Source organism: Triplophysa dalaica, chromosome 16 (assembly GCF_015846415.1).
Source record: "Triplophysa dalaica isolate WHDGS20190420 chromosome 16, ASM1584641v1, whole genome shotgun sequence".
NCBI classification, from domain to species: domain Eukaryota; kingdom Metazoa; phylum Chordata; class Actinopteri; order Cypriniformes; family Nemacheilidae; genus Triplophysa; species Triplophysa dalaica.
The window spans coordinates 1,265,797-1,287,937 of record NC_079557.1 but is presented as its reverse complement, the minus strand read 5'-3'; the positions used below and the strand labels follow the sequence as shown (position 1 = coordinate 1,287,937).

Genomic DNA, 22,141 nt, shown 5'->3' with positions numbered 1-22,141 from the left:
TTTAAATTTATATAAAAAAACTTCATTATAATCTTATGCCTTTTTAGTTATATTTCACTTTTTCAATGATAGATATTAATTATATTATATAATGTCCATTATATTGTAAAGGGATAGTTCACCCAAAATAAAAATTATCTTATTTACTCACCCTCAGGTTGTTTCAAAACTGTATACATTTATTTCTACAAAGATATTTAAAAGAATGTTTGTAATTTTCAGTCCTGGGACATCATCCACTATTAGAACAAATATTGTATATTTTTGTTCTGTTGATCACAAAATTAGATATTTTGAAGAATCTGAGAAAACAAACCGATCTGGGGCACCTCTGACTACCTTTTAAATTTTTCCTACTATGGTAGTGGGAACTGAAAACTGATAACTTTCTTCCAAACATTTTTTTATTGTATACAGTTTTGAAACAACCTGAGGGTAATTAAATGATGACATAATTTTTAATTTTGGGTGAACTATCCCTTCAAAAAATAGCGGGGCCATTTGTATTTAAAACTTCAATGAGCAATCATTACTTATTTTTTTCTCTCCTTTTTTACTTTCATTCCCATGTTCATGTTTACTTCACCTTATTGTCTTTTTTTCTTATTTAATGCACATAAACGTAAACATTAACGTTCAGGCCAACAAATGTGTGTTAGGGGCTTTTATTTTAAAATCTTCGTTCTGACGTCTCCGACTTCACACACATCTGTCAGCGTTGCTCATCTGCTGTTATCCCGGCGCGGATTGTAAAATGTCTTCTGTGGAAGAAATGTCCAACTCTGTGAGGGAGGATCTGAAGGAGGAAGGAGGTGAAGAGGAGAATGTAGAGGAGGAGATGGAGATGGACTTTGAGGAGCATGTTAAAGGAGCTTATTTACTCTACAAGTGAGTTTAGCGGTTAGCTTAGCATCCTCACTGTCACAGTGTCATGAATTCAAATTCCGTTAAATATACTTTTGTTCCATTTGTTTTATTGTTTAATGTTCTATATATATATATAAATAGAATAAATATAAATAGAATAAATATATATATATATATATATTAACTTTAATATGTTGAGATTTGTTAATGTTATCTGATGCTAGTTCTATCACTTCACGTTTTGTCAGTGAACTAAATCAAAATAATTTGACTTAATTGGATAAAAAAACATGTACTACTTTATAATATAAACAATATGTTCTATCTTATTATTTAATGGGATGACACAGTTTGTCAATTTCTGATTAATTCAATCGAACTGAATCAAAATGTCAGATTGGTTCATATGAACTGCGAAAAAATTGGAGAAGAATTACTAAAAGATTCAGTCTGTCACCCTGTGAGCACCATTGATGATGTTTAAAAACTAATATTGATGAAGTTCATTACTTTAATACTGTTTGACATTGATCACTATAGATGCTTTCTATTTTTCACTGAATGAACTATAATACAGCTGTAAGAATGAGTCATGAGATCAGAAGAGGATTAAAAGAGTCCAGATAATCCCAGTCTGAAACTGCCTGTCTAATCCTGAGCACAACACATTTTGTTGGGTGGATTGAATGAACCGGCAAACTCTCTTCTAACACGCTTATTTTATCTTTAGGGACAGGAAAGAGTGGGCCGATCTAGATCCTGTTCCTCAAGACGATGGACCCAACCCAGTGGTGAAGATTGCTTATTCAGAAAAATGTAAGGGGCTTTAATTTTTTTCAGTGATTCTTTTGTATTTGATGAACGTAACGGTTTGCTTGTGTCGTCTGCAGTCACAGATGTGTTTGACATGTTCCGGGCGCTCCTGAAGAAAGATGAAAGGAGTGAGAGAGCGCTTGCACTGACCGATGAAGCCATCGATCTCAATGCCGCCAATTACACAGTGTGGTAGGATAGATTGTTTCAATATGATGAATTTAAAATGAAGAGAGATAGAGATTGTGCTGAATGTGTTGTCTAATGTTTGTAGGCACTACAGGAGAGTTTTACTTCAGACTTTAGGTAAAGACCTGAGAGAGGAGATGAAGTACATCACAGCCATCATAGAAGATCAACCTAAGAACTACCAAGTCTGGTAATTTCATCTCAAACTGTCAATGTGCATTTATTTATTGATCAGACACTTTCATCTCCAAAAAAGTTGCATTCACATAAAACAATTTATGTTAAAAAAAACAGACTTAATTTATAACAGTCCTTAGGTTTCATTCATTCTCTTTCTCGTATCCTCGGCCGCAGGCACCACAGGAGAATGGTGGTGGAGTGGTTACACGACCCGTCAGAGGAGTTGCAATTTGTAGCAGAAATTCTCAGTCAAGATGCGAAGAACTACCACGCGTGGCAGCACAGACAGTGGGTCATCCAGGTACGGATTCCTACACCCTCACAGATAAACACGCTGCAGCGGGCGGGTGATCTCAGTGAACTGATCCGAGTTTGTGTTTGTGGTCGCTGGCAGGAGTTTAAACTGTGGGATGGAGAGTTGGAGTACGTGGAGGAGCTGTTAGAAGACGACGTGAGGAATAACTCTGCCTGGAATCAGAGACACTATGTCATAAGTCACACCAGCGGATACTCTGACCCTGCGGTCCTGGACAGAGAAGTCCAGTAAGCTTTTACATTTACATAAATCATTATGAGACACAACTGACTGTGTTTAATACCAGTTAAAAGCCATGCGTGGGAAAACAGTCCTTTTCTCTTTCTGCAGGTACACACTAAAACAAATACAGAAAGCGCCTCACAACGAAAGTGCCTTGAACTATTTAAAAGGGTAAGTGTTAAACGTTCACAGTCTGCACTGCCTTGTGTAGCCAGCAGCTGGCACCATTGTCCAGTGTTAGATATGTGTGAGCATTTGCATCTTTTGTTTCTTGGTCAGGCACTCATGATATTCTCCTTGCTATAATTAAAACAGATATTTAGCTTAACTGTGTTGAATTAATTCTGTAGACAAACGGCCTCTTAAATTGTCAGTAAATTAATGGGTGAGTTGGAGCACACACGTAAGATCTCCTTCGGTTCTGTTCATAAACATCCCATAATGCACCTCAAGAGAGAATGACTGTTTCAATAAAACCGGTATGTGCTTGGTGTTCCAGGATTCTGCAGGATAGAGGTTTGTCCTCATACCCCGGACTGCTGGAACGGGTGACCGAGATTCAGGACTCGTGCGCTTCTCCGTATCTCAGCGCCTTTCTGGTCGATCTGTATGAAGACGCTCTAGAGACCAACAACTCCAGCAGCAATCAGCAAGAAACTCTTAAGAAGGCCCTGGAGGTGAGATTTAACTTCAGAATCTTTTCACTATGTCGTAGAATAAATAAGAGTATTTAATGTGAATCGCAATCATTAAAACACATTCGAGAGGTAAAAAGATTTTTTTTATTCTTTGCCAGTCTTACATAACACGTCTCTGTGGGATGTTAAATTACTGGAGGAACAGAAGAGTTTGTAATGTAAATCTATGAACCGTATCATTCGCTTAGTATAACGGGTAAAATGTCATTCCAGAACGTTCTACATTCTATGTATATTTTATAGAAATTGTTTAAAATGGTTTTGACGGTTTATACAGACAACATGTGATGAATCTATTTTTGAGACTTGTGAATCTGTGTGGCTCAAAGCCTTTAAATATTCATAGGACACAAAAGATGTTCATTATTTAATGATCTGTGATTCCATATCAATAAACAAAATGGATATGAGATGTTACAAGCATGCTTGCATCACAGATGAACAGAATGAGGGCAGGACAGTATAATGTGTCTCTTCAGTGTTCCTCTGTGTTTTTCTCTCTCTCCGTCTGAGCGAGCGTGTGTGTGCGGATGTGAGGTTAATGAGATTCTCTTCCTGTGTTGCCGTGATGATGGAGTAGAAAATGATTTTGTGCTTTGAAATCGAGGCCATGCGCATGTTTTTAGACTCCGTTGGAATCATGCATATGGAGATTGAGACTGTTTTGTGGAGCTGTCTGCATTGATGTGTTCAGGTTTTTTCTCCATGAATTTTGGGTATGTTAATGTTCGACACATCTCTGTATTCATATAAAAATAGATCAAGGTTAGATATTTAACATTTTGAGACTTTAAGATGATACGGAGAAAACATCAGTCTGGCTCTTCTGTTTAACTTCATTCAATTTTATTTATATAGTGCTTTTCACAATTTTCATTGTTGCAAAGCAGCTTTACATACATCATAATTATAAAAATGATAATAAAAGAGGAAAAATAGAGAGTGTATGGTATAAAGACACATGGTATTATTGAAAGTTCTGTCTAATGCATCTCCAACTCTGTAACGCATGTGTCCTACAGTATTAAATGTATTCTGCGCACAGACCGATTTTTTTGTAACATGTACGACATGCATGTCGCACTGTACAGTCCAGCTATAGATTTGTATGTGTATAAGAGTAGAGAAAAAAACCTTGAGAGAGGCCAGACTCAACCGGGAGATCAAGTTCTCCTCTGCCATACGAAAATAGCTCTGCTGCAACAACAGAGAGAAAAATGACTGTAAACTGGAAGATTCAACGGAAATAATTTGTCTGTAAAAAATAGATATTCAGGTCTTTTGTCATTTCAAACCTGTATGACTTTATTTCTGTAGGGATGGTTGGTGATTGTTAGTGGTGAGTTTTTAAATAAAAAAGATATTAGTTCTGGAGCACTCTTGAAAGACAATATTTGCCTCTATACGCAAATGTGACCCGTGCAGGCATAATCAGTTGGATTGCGCACGGTCCAATTTTAAGATAACGTCGGTTGTGGTCGAATTGAGAGTTATTAAGAAAGATCAATTGTAGGACCTGTTTGATGAGAGTCATAAGTGCTCAAAAAGAAATATAAGAGTAATTTAGAGCAGTCATAAAAAACCTCTTCGGATACAAAACAGAGAATTTCACCGAAAAGCGACAAGGTCGAAGGTGTGTGTATGAGAACAAAATCAAAGCAAGTGAATGGGTAGCGCCGTTTTTCGGTTAGCAGCATGAATGGGACTTGTCGGTCATAATATGCCTCTCATGTATTCTTCACATGACTCTAGTGTGCTTCTCAAGAGCTCATGACAAGACTCTTCACACTTCTGAACAGCTCCTAGAAAGGGATTCTGCATGTCTCGTGAATGTCTCAGCACATCGAGCAGTAAAACGGCGATCGTTGACCTTTCAGAGACTGTGAAGTGCAGAATATTAATGAGTTTAACCAGCAGAGTTTCTTTCAGAAGGTCTGAACGGCTTTTACTGCTGCTGGGAGGGCGCCGGCGCTCTCGCCGCTGTGTCACATTACTCTCTCTCTTTACATGACAAAATATTAGAGCTCTGTGAAGCGTGCTCACATGATGTCTCCGAGCTTACGAGGTTTGCTTTAAATCCTCCTCAGAACCGCGGCACACAAACATGTCGACCCCTAGCACTAGTGGCACGGATGAGAGTTTTGTCAGTCACTCATTCACTCTTTCTTATTTGTTTTAGCTCTGTAAGTTGTTGGCAGAGGAGAAGGACACCATAAGAAGGGAATACTGGAACTACATTGGCCGCTCTCTCCAGAACACCTATGGCTCAGAAGACTCCGCCCCCTGCTCATCTGACCCGCCCCCTTCATCATCCCATCAGTCTGTCGCAGAGATCAGTGACCCATGAGCTTCACCACACACTTGAAATACTAAGAACTGAGAGGACTCTTCATACGTGTGTGTGAGATCAGGCTTGCAGTGAGCCTGGCAGCGCTTGTACGTCAAAGAAACGTCTAAAACTTCAGTTCGCCATATAAAAACACAATCATACCTTTAAAGAGAGAATTCATCTAAAAAATGACAATTCTTTCATCATTTATTCACCCTCATGTCATTCAAACATGACTTTCTTCTGCAGAACTTGAGTAACCAAACTAGTCCTATACAGGTTCTGAATGACACGCGGGTGAATAAGTGATCACAGAAATATTATTTTCAGATGAACTATCGCTTTCAGTGAAGGAGAATGGAACGAATTTGTCCGGTAAATCACAACAGCCATCTTTCGTTTGAGCTATCATGTGCTTTGGCTTTCTACAGTCAAAGGTCTTGTGTCATTTATCAGAACATGCTTCAGGTTCTTATTGCCAAAATAATCTGCTGTCCTGCAATTAATTTCAAACACTGCTCAACCTGTAACTCTACACACATTTTTGTATCTTCATAAATAATAATCATTCATTCTAAAGGTTTATTTCTTGTCCTACATTTCCTGTTTCCCGACCGAGATGAAAGGAAGATGTGAACGCGGTTTTGACGTTTGTTGTTTAAGATCGTTTGATTTCAGGCTGAGTCTGCCAACATTTCATTAACCTTTAAAAAGACAGAAATGCTTTTAGATCAGAGTTAAACCTCCGGTAATTACATCTTACAAACACGATAACTAACACGACATCTGATGCGTTTGATAGTGTGTTGTACATCTAAGAGCTCACAGATGCTTGGTTATGAGCTGGAATAGATGTGTTTGGTCGTAGTGTGTTGAAGGTATTTCTGCGAGTCCTAGACGTCATCCGCAGGCTTTTATCGCATGTTCTGTGTTGACTTTTAAGGACGGTCTGCAGAACTTGAGGGATGGGATTTAAACACGGTGAAGTGAAGCTTAGCATATTACACAGACCCTGGTTTCAGAAAATAATCAAGTAAATCCAAACCGTACAAAATGTGTAATACATGAATGACAGGGTTTTCTGCAGGGCTTATGTCAAGTGTCCTATAAAAAAATGTTTGTTCTCATAAAAAAAGCGTACTCTCCTGCAGGGTCTAGATGCAAACTTAGTGAAGATCAGATAAAGTAGTCGGAACCGATCACCTAATCTTCCGATATATGGCGGGTTAGAGCATGGCGCTAGCAACGGCAAGGTCATGGGTACGATCCCAGGGATTGCACATATTTCATAGTTCAAATCCCGGTTCGTGGTCATTTCTCGAATCCACTCCACGTCTCCCTCCCACTTGAATTCACTGTACGGTCTAAATAAAGGCAAAAAAGCTGGGGAAAAATCTAAAAAAACAAAAACATATCACAAAGTAATATACACCGACCCACACAGGGTTTTCTAAGTGTGTCATTTATTGATTCTGTTCTTGAGTCATTCGGCTCTTTCATTTTTATTATGGAAACCAATTAAAGTGTTAAACTCTTAAGTCTTGAATCCATTCTGCAGATTTCCCTCAGATTCATTGCGGGAAACGTGAAAATACAATAAATTCTGGGCCCGCTTACAAGCCAAGATGTGCATGCCACAGAATCGCCATCAAGAATGATGAACACCTTAATCATTGGGGCAAACAATTTATTTTTTAGATTTGTACAACCAATACTTCTCTACCTGCATATCATTAACAATCTGTTATTTTTGAAGAGAGCCGCTTATTGCTTCACTCTAGGCCACTGCAGGTATGAAGAAGGCTTTAACAATATCAATGATATTTCTGCTTTATTAACACAAACCGTTTGCTTTTATGTTTTTTTTTTTGTAACAAACACTTGTGTTTACTGATGCAAGCCCTGATTTCAACAGTACATATCAGGGCAGCCTTCCTGAAGTACACCAAGGGTGTAATGATGCTGTTTGAGAGACACTCGTGTGATGAAGAGCCTGCGGGGGGGTTTCAAGTGTTTATAGTGTTGAGCTCTTGCTCTTGACGAGATTCTTACTGTAATATTATGTCACACTGTTGAATTCCTCTGGTCTGCTTACTAAAACAAGTACCGTGGTGTTGTATATGGACTCTGGTACTGAAGGATTATTTTCATGTTCCTTGGAATTTACTAAATACACCGTTTTAGCATGTCCAACATTTAGATGCGTTGTTGGTCATTGTATGTTTGCAATATAAGAAGGCTTGTGCTTCAATAAATTGCTACTTTTGTTGAATTTGGATGAAATCTCTTCAATTAAATCTTGGGGTTATATTTACATTTAGTCATTTAGCAGATGAGAACTGCGTAACTCGCTGTGTTTGTGTGACCGACATACCTTGAAATACCTTTGTTGGACATTTTCTAAGTGCTCTGGCTTGAAGATGTCACTTGATGAACGATAAAAAAGCAAACAAAATCATGTGCATTTTTACCATTTATCAAGTGTCTTAATTTTCTTCTACTGATTTATTTGATTTGACATCAGTTCATTCAACGGCGTGATGTGTTAACTTTGGTTCCTCATGGCCGGATGAAGACATTATCATTTAGACAACTGGTTCGCTAAAGCGAGGTGAGGCACAAATAAGATTTATGATTTACTTGCTGCAGGTATTGATGAATGTCATAAAAACAGAGGCAGAGCTAATTCTCATTTTAAAATGGCATTTAAAGTAGGGATGCTCCGATCCACCTTTTTTGCTTCCGATTCCGATACCTGAGATTCAGTATTGGCCGATACCGAGTACCGATCCGATACTAAGGTAACATTTTTAAAGTGCACAATTACTTAATAAACTGTGTGCATTGCTGTGCAAGACATCAAGCTCGACTTAACATTAATTTCCTGACCCCGTAAAACAAAATAACAAACAAATGATTCACAAATTTTGTGAATTATTTATTAAACCAGCAAAATAAAACAAAATGTTCACTATCTTAAACTTGAAATTCAAAATGAAAGTGCAAATTAAGCAGCTGAATAAAACAACAGCTTCACTAGCTTGATAGACAAGTATTAATAAATGGAAACAAAATCTCTTAATAACTGTTATGTGCAAATATAATTTAAAAAAATCAATGCACAATAAACAATAAAGCAGCTGAAATTGAGCAAAAAAGCAATAGCTTCACTGCTTTAGATATTCAAACAGGAATCAGCTCTTTTTAATGCTTTAGTCATTAAAGCAAAGTCCACTAAACTAAGCTAAAGTTTAGTGGAAATCAAATTTAACATCCAACACCGAAAGATAAATAAAACACTAGCTTCCCTAGCTTGTGCTGCACATGTAAAAATAAACGGAAAAAGATATAATAGTTTAGTCGGTGCAAATAGAAATTCAAAGTCAAATTATCCACAAAACTCACCGCATTAACATCTTTATTTTTTTCGTATACATGTTTGCAGACTTTTTGGTACAGTTCAGGTCTCAGTTACGCTTCACAATGTCGTACCGAGGCTCCAGGTGGTTTATAAGGAGTCTGAAGACATTGTTCGCAACGACGGACAGCGGTTGCAAATCCATTACCATGAAATTCAAAATGCTTTCAATGATTTTCGCTGCTTTCACACTACTAGATGGAAATTTCTGAATTCTTTCCGCTGTCTCCTCCAAAGTTAGCTGCTTCGTACCGTCTCGTTTTAGTTTCTTCAGCTTATTGAACTCGGCGTGCTTAAATTAGTAGTACTATAATGAACAGCTTTATCACAACCCCTCGGAACATTTACTTCGCATGTATTGCAAACAGCGGTGTAACTTGTTGGCGTAGCTGTTCTAAAATAAATCTAAATGGCAGATATTTTTTGTCGCTCCATGCTGTTCGCTGCTCAATGTAAGCTATGTTCGCTTGTTCACGTGCACTACGTACAGAGCACGTTGCTAGCGTATGATGTCACACGCTTCGCAAAGCACAGCCACGAGAGTGTTTAAGCGCCGGTGTCTCCAGGAACTTTTACATCGCCTAGCAGAAATTTTATGTAAGCTAGATCGGGTATCGGCGCAATTTGTCACCGATACCCGATCTAGAATTTTATTCCGTATCGACGCCGATTTCCGATACAAATATCGGATCGGAGCATCCCTAATTTAAAGCCTAGTTTACTTATTCAATGAGACAGGTGGAACAGGTTTTTCAATAACAAAAGAAATGGTGTGGGACTCGTTTTATGCATCAGCAATTGATCGTGACATAAAAGTGGGCGTTATAACAGAACAATGACTTTATCCAACAGTAAATTACTGCATTACTAGTCAAATTATTTACAACCGTAGACTGAACAAAGCATCAATATCTGTTTATCTGTGGTTAATATAAATTGCATACACAGAAAAAAAGAATACACGATTCTTTAAAATCACGAACAATAAGTCAACTAATGTGAATTTAGATTTGATATTGATCTTAAACGTCTTGGAAAGCATCATTTCACCACTGACTCTACAGCTCTCTACAAATCCTCAAGAAGAAAAGAAATGGTCAAAAACACAGAGGATGTCAAAGCTTTGGAGCTCAATTGAGACGCTCTGTGTCTTGAGACGAGATGATTGTATCTCTTTTTCGGCTGCAGACGGATCTTGGACATCGACCGGCCGCGGGATGAAAACAATCCCCTCAAATCGTACAGAGAGATGTGGAATACAGAGCAGGTCGGAAAGGTAATTTTCATGTGAACTTTGCTGTATCTTCATTCAGGCAAACTCGAAAGGAATGATCTTTGAAAGCAGGCGGATGATTTTCACTGTTTGACAGGACTGAAAATAACCCCGTGACAGCTCTGGGGTGGAGGGCTTCTGGGGGATTTGACCCCTGGGACAGTTTGGTCCTTCACAATTGTAGAGTTTTGTCTCTTGACTTTTACTCAACAAACGACTGAAGATTTAGGGACACTTAGATCTGATTCCATACAGTGAGGGGCAGGGGCGGAGGTATAATGTCCTATCCTGTTGGGTTGTATGCAGTGTATTTCATTGGCAATGTTTGGAATGGAATAAATTCTGTGTTCTACCATATACTGCCTTTTTATATATACTGTTAAACAGTTTGAAGTATGCACAAAATGTAAATATTTACCAACAAATAAAAAAAATTTCAGATTACATTTATTTCAAATATTTTTTTAGCTATGTAGGTTTATTTTAGGCCTAAATTGTTTGAGTTTAACGGATGTTTTTATAGTATTTCCTGTACAGTAGGCTATTCCAACGCTTTGGTAAAGTATGTAAGTCTACTGCAAATTTAATATACCTCTGGTTTGTCAATAGAATCCATACTGCACACTGCCTTCTGTTAAAACAGTATGTACTATATCATTCCAAACATAGCCCTGGGCTTTCGAATCTATAAGTGGTGCTGAATTGAGCAGATAACAGTTTCCCGACACCTTCAATTCAGCCACGGCTCCTCTGTGGAGGAACTGCAGAGGGTACGGGATGGCGGAAAATAAAAAAAAACTTGCATTAGAACTATTGCGATTGTCAAAAGAGTTGATACCATAATTTCATAACCTTCCTTAATTTTAAGTGAACTATCCCTTTAAATTTTGAGCAGAGACTAGACCAGAGCAGCGTTTCTATTTGAAGGCTCACTTTTGAGGTTGTACAATTTCAGTTACAATAAAAAAAACATTATAAATGAACTTTTGTTTCTCTTAAGACAAAATCATTTTCATGTTTACCTGGTTTCAATGTAACGGTTGCATTCTGAAATAAAACCTGAATTAATGACGTATGTGCCAAACAAACGCTGCCTTCGATTTGAGACGCAGAAGGATTTATCTAATAAAGGCTGTAGACACTTCTTATTCAAAGGAATAAAGAAACTGACAAATAAAGAAAATGTGTTATTCTAGAATTTATTGTAAGAAGAATACAATCTTAGAAAAACGTGTGATGTCAGAAGTGGGATTCGAACCCACGCCTCCAGGGGAGACTACGACCTGAACGTAGCGCCTTAGACCGCTCGGCCATCCTGACTTCTATAAATAATTCAGACAAATATTTTGCACTTTTTCCACTGCCGTTTGTTTTTATTATATTATATTATATTATATGCTACGTCAACGCATACTAACCAAAGATTGTAAGAAAAAAAAGGAGACGCGAAACCAGAAACGGAACATTCTACCAAGCATGATATAATAAAAGTCCTCTTTAAAGCGCCCTTACAGTCATCAATAAAATTGTTCAATTTGTGAATTTTTGGCATTTGTGAAACAATCTTGGCCTCAACGTCGTGCATTAAAATCTTTAATCTTTAGATAGAAAGGATAAAACTCTATTTTTAAATCATTTTACTGGTTGATACGATGAAACAGTTAACAGTTATAAACACAAACAGGGCACCATACAAAACGAAAGAACATCACGTGATCCCAGCAGAAGGCCTCATGTGAATGAATTAAACAACTCAACCGACCTGATGAGAGATTAACATCATCCATCACAAAACAGTGCTTGAGCAAGATGAGTCCCGCAAGGCCTTTAGCAGAACCTGAGAGGTGACCGCAGAAAAACAGCTTTAATAAAGAAACAAATCCACAATAATACTCATCTCTTCACAGTTACCTGTCAGCACCCCGCCATCTTCTGTGCGCGTGCGAGAAACATGCGAGGCTTTATCTTGCTCTGTGTACCATAAGTACCTACAGCGAAATGTTTGCGTTGACACGTTTATTTTCGTCCTTCTAACGTTAAATTTAAAATAACTTCACGGAAATGATGGTTGCTAAGCGACGCTGAGGTAAAGTTGTTCTCACGAGTCGTTCGTTATAATGCCGTGTGCGCGCTTGTGAACTTATTCATGCAAACATTTTAATATTCAGATTTTTGTCAAGGTCAGATTTAGCCTACAATTCGAAATTGTTGTGTTTTTGGACAAGCATTGGTCAAACAATGGAAAGTAAATAAAAATGTGTTTTCATTGTACGGTTAAAAAGATGCAAAGTAAGCTAATACTTTGCCAAACATCTTTTGTGTATCAGAAAAGTAGTCATGCGGGTTGGTTTTTATTTTTAAATAAAACTCTCTTTAACACAGACTTTCATTTAGAATCTAATGTCTCTGATTTATGTGCAACTCAAACAAAGATTGTTTTTGATATAAATAAGTCAATATCTGTCTTGTCTTCCTCTAGGGTGAGGTCTGTCACATGCCACTGTAATATATTTGATCCTAGCAGTTAATCAATATAAAATACATTCTGTCTTTAATGTGGTTTGACCTTCTGTTTGACGTGTTGTTGTCAGATGCAATGAGTGTGTGTGTCATTGAGAGATGAGGCCGTTTTCACTGCGTTTAACAAAGTTAAAGTATGAACAACAGCCACAGGAGAAAAAACTCATATTTACACAAATTTACTAGATTATGTTTCTAAAAAGCATCAGTCTTTTTGACTCCCCACAACAAACCCCGAGTATAAAAGTCCTCTACTTCTTGGCTGAATGCCTGTTTGCGTGTCGTTCCCGATGAGATTTTCTGTTTGTCACCTATTTTACATTTTCAATGGTGAGAAAACCGCTGTTGCAAAGTTAGTTGGCATCATGTCTCCAGTTTACGCTTTAATTCTCCCAGGATTCCTCAAAGCAGCTGGTTCCTCCACGTGCTGATGAGCGCCTGTTCCAGAAAAAACTGAAGTTTCTCTCTCTCTCTCTCACTCTCCCTATCTCACCCACACTCACTCTCTCTCTCTCTCTCTCTCACTATGTCTCACTCTCATCTACTCACTCTCTAACACTCTCACCTCACTCTCTCTCTCACCCACACTCTCTTCCTCTCTCTCTCACTCTCACCAACTCACTCTCTAATTCTCTCACCTCACTCTCTCTCTTCCTCTCTCTCTCACTATCTCACCCTCACTCTCTCTCTTGGCCTCACTCACTCACTCACTCACTCACTAACTCTCTCTCTCTCTCTCTCTCTCTCTCTCTCTAAATCCCTTTAAAAATCTGTAGAGTTTCTTTCTTAAGTAACTTTTATAATCTCACGTATCATTTTACTTCCAAGCGTTAGAATGGGATTGGAAGGTGGTGGAGTTTTTGAAGGTCCAAAAAATTCCTCCATCGATCATAGAACTGCTCAACACGTCTTTTGTTACAGTAATTTGCCGGAAGGCAAGCATCAGTGTGCACGCAGCCTCATGGATAATGGGCGCTAGACATTAGAGTTAATAGTGCTCTCAATATGGATATTTCCTTTAAACAAACACATCGATTCATAAGACCTTTGTTAAGACCACAGAGTCGTGTTGAGCAGTTCTATGATCGATGGAGGCAATTTTTGGACCTTCAATAAGTCAACCACTAACCACTCCCATTCTAACGTTTGGAAGTAACATGACTGCATTGATCTTCCAGAAGAAGATCATATTCCTTTAAGATGCCTTGAGAGTGAGTTAAACATGGAGAAATTTAGATTTTGTGATGAAATATCCCTCCAAACCAAATGATTTAAAACAAACAAGTAGATCCTTGCAATCATATTGTTGTTGTAGCATTGTAATAGTTTATCTTATTTAAATCACTTATATGCCTTGTTTATGTTTCATTATGTTTGACCTTTGAGTCGATGTTCAGTTTTGACATAATTATAAAAACCGTAACACTTTTTTTTTTAACTCACTCAACATTATCATTTTCTCTCAAAGATTATGTGGCACACAAAGCTTCTGGAGACACGATAAGTGATGTCCTGACTGATAGCGATCGGCTGATGGCTCCTCAAAAACATCACAAGAAATAATGTAAGTGTAATGTAAGTGTCAAGTGTGTTTTTTGAAGAAAATTTCAGTTCTTCCGACCAGTTTCCTGAAAAGCTTTCTTCTTTAAAACGTTTACTTCTTACCTTAAACGCAACAACACACAGTTGCATTTGGGTGACTTTTCACGATGGTTTGCAAACTTCACATTTAGTCTCTGCATGAGGTGGGACATAAGACGCCAGCGAGACGCCTCTCGCGCAGAACGCAGTTAATTGGTGTGATTACCAGCTTCGCAGTGGTAATTGTTAGATTGTGTGGTTCTGATTTGCGCTTTCGGGGGTAATTTGCGTCATTTTGATGTCGTATGTATTGGCTTGATAAACTGGTTTCTCCGGGGAATTGAGAAACAGTCCTCTTCTCTGCGGGGGGCTCGCGGGAAGCAGCCAGTCCTGAAATTACCAAACCTAATTTTACTTCTCGACTTCAAGTCACCTCTTATGAACTTTTAGCTCGAACTGTTGTTACCGCATTGTTCTTAAACACGTAATTGTGAAGAGAGCATTTAATGTAGGAAGGAATGGCAAACTTTCGCTACAGAGCACTCAGATGTCTTTGATACGTGACAGCAGCCGTAACGCATGAATTCTGGTTTACAGAACGAGAAAGCCAATTAGATGTGAAATCCAAACTGTCCTGTACATGCTTTTGATGAAGAAATCTCTGACTTTGTCGAGAAAAAACTGATGCTGATAATAGCTTGTCTGCTCCACATAACGTCTGCGCACGCAACAGTGAATTCATGCCGATTCGGTGCAGTGGGCTCATTTGCAAGACAAAGAGTCATTTGTGGGCCTCTGCCGCGTCTCTCACTGTGTGCAGATGAAAAATCCACCGTCATCAAACACCTTTCTGCATCACTCACAAGACGCTCCCAAAAATAGGAGCTGTGTGTATCTGCGCATGTGAGACACGTCTGAGCGCCTGTAAAAGATCAATCATGTGCACATCAAACATCTATGTAAGAGGTGACGCAGAGATTCACTGGAGATCCACTCTAACATTTTCCAAACAGGTACTCGAGAGATTTCTAGAACCACATGAAATGCTGTTGTGTCTCTAGAATGCAGATAACATTAAGAATTATTATTGCTTTGTTGTAATGCTAAGCTGTACTTTGGATAATGTAGGCCTGTAATTAAATTTTTATACTTAAAAGTTTTTTTTATCGGATGTGTTTTAAAACGCTGCTCTGGGGAACATTCTTTTATTTTCTACTAAAGGTTTATCTTGTGTAAGGTTTTGTGGCAATAGTTTCCAATGTTTTGTAGGAACTTGAAAGTTTTCCTTTATTTTTATATCTATGTGCATTTTACTACATGTGTTCTTGAAACTTGAGCTATATTTTTATTTTTGAACTTGATTCTTGCAATTTGCGAAATATACACAATATTCTGTGTACATACATAGCAGTGACGTGTGTGGTATTCAGTCTTGAGAAAGCATTCATTATACCTGCAGATATGACATTAAAGGACTTTGTGATGTAATGTTTTTATGATGATGAATTGAAAAACAACAAATTATTTATTTGTTTAGCAATCTCTAAAATGTTTATTATTTGTTATTGAAGGGAAACTTATTTTATAGGTACAGTAAATGAAACCTTTGCGCCCCAGATCTACTGTAGTAAATGTCATTATTTCCTTTCTGGAGTAGCCTTCCTGGATATTGTTGTATTCACGTGGACTGTGTGATTTCAGAGTGTGCTCATGCATGGGTGTCAACAATACACACATTTCAGCAGTTGGCAAGTGAAGCCAGTAGGGGGTCGGATCTCAGTCCCCTGATCTCCAGCCGCACACTCTCGACCAAGTTCAGATCTGCGCGGATCTCCAGTAAAAGAGGGGGACACTTCCCTCTCCAGCGTATCACACAAGCGATGCGCGGGTGGATGGATCGACAGGGTCATGAAGGTAACCACAACCTCCGGGTTGCTTTCGGGGGGCTGTTATCGCAGAAGGAGCCTATCCATAATTAATAATCCACGGAGAAGCGATTCGGAGCGCAACCACCGGCGAGTCATGTCACCATCCGAGAGCCGCGCATCCAGAAGAGCTGACGAGGAGGACAAAGGAGGATGAAGGAGTCAGGAGGAGAGGAGGTAGAGGAGGATTATAATGAAGTTGAGTGGCAAAGGACTGTGCACCATCGTCTCCAGCTGCGTGCTTTTCGTCTGCGCCGTGAGCGCAGTGGTCGTGGGATTCAGATGCGTCGCTTTGGGCTCCAGGGTGCGAGCGCACTTCCATCTGAGCACCGTGGCCGGCGCGTTTTACTCGGGGATCCTGGTGGCTCTCGGGCAGGTCCTGATGGGGACGGCGCTGGTGTTTTGCCAAGGCAAGCCCAAGTGCGGGAATTTCTTCCTCTTTGGGATCTTAGTGTTTCTTCTGGGGGTCCTCACCGCGTTCTCGGGCGCGGTGGTGGACGGCGACACGGTGTCGCTGGTGGAGAGAAAGTACGCGCACTATTGCGAGGATACGGTGGATGTAGACTCGGCGTGCGACCGGCTGAAGGTCTACCAGAGGGGTCTGGTGGCTTCTACCGTACTTAACACTCTAGAGTGTCTGCTCGGGCTCATGAACTTGGTGATTATTAAGCGCTACCAAGCGGAGCGCGTTCACCGGAGACGTCGCATGCAGAGGCGGAGCGCGCGGACCGTTGTCCTCAACGACGAGCGCAACTTCGCAGTCAGGGAGTTTCAGCCGGTGTCCTACATTAACCTGGGAGTGTTTCACGCCTTGGACGAGACGGACGGGGAGGTCCACAGCAGGGGCCATCCCTCCATTGAGCTCCCGGGGTATTCGCCCTCGAATCCGGAGCTTAACCACACGTACCCGTTTTCGTTCCCACTTCACGAGTTGCCTCCTGCCTACGAGGACATATTCCCCGGAGAGGAAAGTGACACGTGAGCTTGGATCCTGAAGTTTTGCAGAGACAATCATGCGTTCTGCGCACTGAACCGAGATCTGGATGACAGGTTTATATATTACAGTGAATAGCTGTTACCCAATGCACTTTTTATTCATTGGAGGTTACAGCACTTGCTGACAATGAACTGATGTCTCTATACTACAACCTTTGAAAGGTAAACCTATAAAGCAAGAAAAGTTTATTTAAGAATACACGGAGGATCCTCCTGACTTATCGTGTGTTACCAATTCATCCCCAAGTCAAAAGACATCATAGGTTTATGTACAGGATTCTTATTGGAGATTTTTAGCATAAATGATCCTCATAGAAGGGGTTTAACAGAACAAACAAGAACCCACTTTTGGGCAAATAAAATGTGAAAAATACACGAGGATTTTAAAGAAAATTTACAAGTGGACCATTTCAAGTCTCGAACAAGAAATCCTCTACACATTCCTGATGATTTATTTTGTTTGACTCAGAATGCCCATGTAGATTCTTGATGTTGCGCTATAGTTTTCTTTGCCCATCTTGCTTATGTTTAGCTTCTGAATAAAAGGTGTATTTACTCTCCTCTGATGTTGCTGTTGTTTGTGCGTGCGGTGCGGTTCTCCTCAGCATCAGCATCATGTCTGTCTGCAGCAGGTGTTGCCATGGTTCCTTGACCCGTTCTCTACCTGCGTGTAATTACAAACCGTCTTTGAAATGCAGATTCGGTTGCTTTTCTAAGTCTGATCTGGTTCACAAAGCACAGCAGTCTGTTTAATGTAATGAACAAATTCATTTACGTTTTCAATTTGGTGTCTTTAAGAAGATCTCTTTGAGTCCAGATGAATAGAGCGTGATGCCACGGGAGATTTTTTCAAAGAGCTTCTCCTTTTATCTGAGGTATTACACAAGGTATTATGGACATGAAGAAAATATGCCGGATGTTTAACGGCTAAACACTTAATTCTCTGATTTTCATGGTTTAAAAGTGATGCTTTAGGACGGACTAAGAGGAAGAATATATGTTGGGTTTGAACATCTAAGCCCACAAAAATAATCTTCCTTACATCTTTTTATCATGCACACTTTCATAGAAAATAATTTTATTGCACACATTATTTTAGGTTACTTTAGATGTGAAACATTTTTTGCAAATATGGCAACAAATGCTTCCACTGAAACACAAGATGTTTTGGAAACGAGAACATCTAAACTCTTGTGTAAGGGAATTTGATTTTTGACCCAGAATGAAAATCTCAAATGTGTCTCATTTTACATTATGTCCTTCCCTGTTTCTTTCCAGGTTCTCTGTGGTTTCAGACTTTGGTACTGCGTATCATGGGGATGTTTTGTTTTTTACAACATTGATTCTCTCAGACACTTTAATACTCGTTTTGAGACACATTATATCTGATCAAATTTGTTTTAAATGTTATATAGAATGCTGGGTTGTGTTAAATACATATGGACGTATTCTTTATCGACTTGTCCATATTTTAACCAAACCCTGAGTTGAAGCGTCTCAGTATTATATTTGTTATATGTTTTGAAAGGACTGATATGAGACTTCTTAATCTCACGGTCAATATTTGTTTACAGTTTTACTTCTTTTCTGAAGCTGTGGATGGCATTTGAATCCCAGCCCTTGAGGTCAGTCAGAAATGTTGGTTGTGACTGTGATATGATTCCATGTTTCACGTTCTGGAATAATGGCAGATCATGAGCTCTTGGTTCTTTAGCTCAGGTTTACATATCCCAGTTTATTATATCATTTATTTCATTAGCAACATATGACATTGAGAGAAATTCATGTAATGATGTCCCTCTGTAAATTCTCTTTCAGATTATTTGAAGTGTAGATGGTTTTTCTTGCGTTGTGGGTGCGGTCCATCCTCAGATTGCCGTGCGTCTGTTACGTAAAAGTTTTCAGTTTTCATCATAGATCTCTGAAGTGATTGTTGGAAACTTCTTTTGCTGTCTGGTTGGCTCAGACATGCAGGTCTTGTTGAGAGCAATTTTTCATCCAAAATGAAAAAATCCTCGAAAATATTACTTTAGTATTTACCGTAGTAAACAGTCATAAAATGTGGCATACTGTAATCTTTTATAATACATTTGGTAGAGCTGTATTCAGTAGGATTTACCATAGTGAATTGATGAATTTTACTTAATGTCACTTTACTGCACCAGACTTGAATATATTCTATGGTAAGAAAACACGTTAGAATCTAGGAATTGTACCACTATGGTATACTATAGTAAATTATACTGCAGTGTTTCTTCTCATGTGGGACGGGATGTCATTCAAATGTAAATGTATTTCATTAGAATACAAAATTGTGCACCGACCATCCAAGTTTTGACCCCTTGAATGTGACCGATCAGATAAACTGAAGGGTGGAGCTCAGGTGGAATGTGATATCGAATTCTGTCTCATGCATGAACGCATTTTAAATAATTGCGCCTGTTGCATTTTACACGAGAGGCCTTGAATATTTTAAGCAAATCTTTATGCATCAGATATCTGTCATGCTTCTGCTCACAATGTCAACCGTCTCCTGGTGCTGGGAGATACAGAAGCGAGTCACATTTGGAGAGCAAACTTTCCGATTTACCCAAGAGAATTCATTCATCATTAATACAACCAAAAGAGCGATGAATATGCATTAATAGTCCAGACAGACTCTTTGAAAATCATAGTCTTGCAGAAAAACAACCCTGTGAATGGAAACTGAACTGGGCTGTTGTGATTTAGAGGTGTAAGATCTTCTCAAACGTGTTAAGTGCCTCTGAACGAATCCTTTAAAGATATATTTAGATGAACATTTCATCAGGGTGCGAGCGCAGAGTGAAGAAAGAACATCTGAATAGGGTGTGATTGAAGGTCAGAGAAAGTTTTGAAATGGTTTGTGCCGTTGACTTTGCTGTTCTTTTATGGCAGATCTTCATTTAGCTAATGGAAGTCAGCAACATGCAGCGTCATTTACTTGTTGCCTCATTCTCTGCCCATTTTGTGTCATCTATTATTCATAAAACCAGCACAGGAAAATCACCACGTTCCCCCATTTCATTTATTATTATTATCTTTAGATGTGTATGCCTGAAGCTTTTTAATTCTTGATTGTATTCAATTTAATGGCTAGTGCAAAAGGAATTGGTTATTTGTCAGGCAAAAATGACAGCGCTTTAGTTTAATTGTGCACTTATGGCCTGGAGTTTCAGCTGGTACAGATCCAATTCTCTGAGCCAGAGGAAAATATTATTACTTTCTTAGTTCAGGTGATTCTCAGTTTTTTTTCCAACTTAGTCTCTTTTTGTTTCACACTTTTTTAAGATGCAAAGCCTGACAAAACTGTTTTAGTTCTTGTGTGTGTGTGTATGCATGCAAGTGTGTGTATGTGCGTTCGTTTGTGTGTTCACCATCATGAGCAAGTTTATATGATTGTGACTTTTTTCCACAAAAAAGTCATGGCTTTGTAGGAACACGTGATCGATGAGTTTAATATTTGGGTGTGAACTGCCCCTTTAAGATGTTTTCCATCCTGTTATATTTATTCACATTATGTTCTCTACAGTGAGGCACATTTTGTCCCCAAATTCTCATTACTGTAATGCATCTGCACACTTTGCTTTTGAGTTGTTTATTAATTCTCATTATTCTCAATAGGGATTCCCGTTACTTTAAAAATGTGCAGTTCAGTCAAATAACGGCAGTCATACAATGAAAAAAGCATATTTTAATGGTCTTACAGAACTCATTTTCAAAACATAACACTTTACAATAAGTTTCTAATTATAAACAGTGAACTAAATGAACTATGAACAATACTAACACAGCATTTATTATTGTTAATTTATGCATTATTTAATTTCAACAGTGACAATGTTTGATGTTAATAATTTATTAGTTAATGCTGAAATTAACATTAACTATCATGAAAAACTGTATTGACATGAACTAACATTGATTAATATATGCTGAAAAACTAAATTGTTCATTGTTATCTAATGTTGGCTAATGCATTTACTCATGTTAATTTATAGCACATTATTTTAAAGTGTTACCCTTAAGTTTCGAAGACACAAAACAATTCTGCCTGCTATAATGGCAAATAATTGAAATGAATAATTATTCCAAATTATGCCAAAAATCATTAGAATACTAAGTGAAGATCATGTTCCATGAAGATACTTTATAAATTTCCTACCTTAAATATATACAAACTTATAGTGCTATAGTGCCTCTGATAAACAACTTCATCAACAATGTTTTCTCAATATTTTGATATTTATGCATTGTCTTATTCTAACAACTCATACATCAATAGAAAGTTTATTTATTCACCTTTCAGATTATGTAAAATCCTCAATTTAGAAAAATGTACCCATATGCTTGTTTTGTTGTGCGGTCAGAGAGTTTGGCAAAGAAACGGTACGATGCAGTGATTGTAATCATTCATGCATTTAATAAGTTCGTGTGAATTGATAGTTGCTGATTGTGAAGGTTGAAGTGAATCAAATGAATGAGTGTGTGTGCGGTTCTGCAGTCTGGCTCACACTCTCCAAGGTCTCGACTCTCCTCTTGCGCATTCATTTTCTCCATTTAGGACGGATGCAGTGAAGGAGAGAGATTTGATCAGGATTTTCTGAACACCTTACAATTTTTTCTCATTTATTCACGGTTTTGAATCCATCTTAACAGGACAATTTGTCCCCGCAGCTTATTTATTTAACTAGTTATTTTCCATTAAATCATGTTGACCAAAGTAACTGATAACGCAGCAGAGAACAGCAGCCATTCTTCTTTAATTTATATCATTTATTTGCATTAATTTACTG

General features: G+C 38.5%; 2 protein-coding genes, 1 long non-coding RNA gene and 1 other non-coding gene across 4 annotated transcripts; 2 read left to right on the top strand and 2 right to left on the bottom strand.

Moving 5' to 3' along the window:
- The first annotated feature begins 697 nt into the window (after positions 1-697).
- On the top strand, positions 698-7,886 carry fnta (farnesyltransferase, CAAX box, alpha). Its single transcript, XM_056770197.1, has 9 exons — positions 698-888; positions 1,598-1,683; positions 1,758-1,872; positions 1,955-2,059; positions 2,224-2,350; positions 2,444-2,592; positions 2,696-2,758; positions 3,087-3,264; positions 5,465-7,886. The coding sequence occupies exons 1-9, from the start codon at positions 755-757 to the stop codon at positions 5,630-5,632; spliced, it is 1,125 nt and encodes a 374-aa protein (XP_056626175.1). The 5' UTR covers positions 698-754; the 3' UTR covers positions 5,633-7,886.
- LOC130438328 (uncharacterized) lies at positions 3,841-12,453 on the bottom strand. Its single transcript, XR_008909310.1, has 3 exons — positions 12,217-12,453; positions 12,068-12,142; positions 3,841-4,482 (listed from the first exon to the last, which is right to left on the bottom strand). It is a non-coding gene; the product is annotated as an uncharacterized LOC130438328 (long non-coding RNA).
- Positions 11,543-11,625, bottom strand: trnal-cag (transfer RNA leucine (anticodon CAG)). Its single transcript has one exon. It is a non-coding gene; the product is annotated as a tRNA-Leu (tRNA).
- A 3,535-nt stretch (positions 12,454-15,988) lies between the features above and the next one.
- LOC130438327 (transmembrane protein 271-like) lies at positions 15,989-17,887 on the top strand. The gene has a single exon (XM_056770198.1). The coding sequence runs from the start codon at positions 16,525-16,527 to the stop codon at positions 17,311-17,313; it is 789 nt and encodes a 262-aa protein (XP_056626176.1). The 5' UTR covers positions 15,989-16,524; the 3' UTR covers positions 17,314-17,887.
- The last annotated feature ends 4,254 nt before the right edge of the window (positions 17,888-22,141 follow it).

What these genes read in the sequence shown, in the direction of transcription:
- fnta (XM_056770197.1), top strand. Translation starts at nt 755, where the DNA reads ATGTCTTCTGTGGAAGAAATGTCCAACTCTGTGAGGGAGGATCTGAAG. An exon ending in GTCCTGGACAGAGAAGTCCA is followed by an intron (nt 2,593 to 2,695) that starts GTAAGCTTTTAC and finishes CTCTTTCTGCAG; the next exon opens with GTACACACTAAAACAAATAC. An exon ending in GCCTTGAACTATTTAAAAGG is followed by an intron (nt 2,759 to 3,086) that starts GTAAGTGTTAAA and finishes TTGGTGTTCCAG; the next exon opens with GATTCTGCAGGATAGAGGTT.
- LOC130438327 (XM_056770198.1), top strand. Translation starts at nt 16,525, where the DNA reads ATGAAGTTGAGTGGCAAAGGACTGTGCACCATCGTCTCCAGCTGCGTG.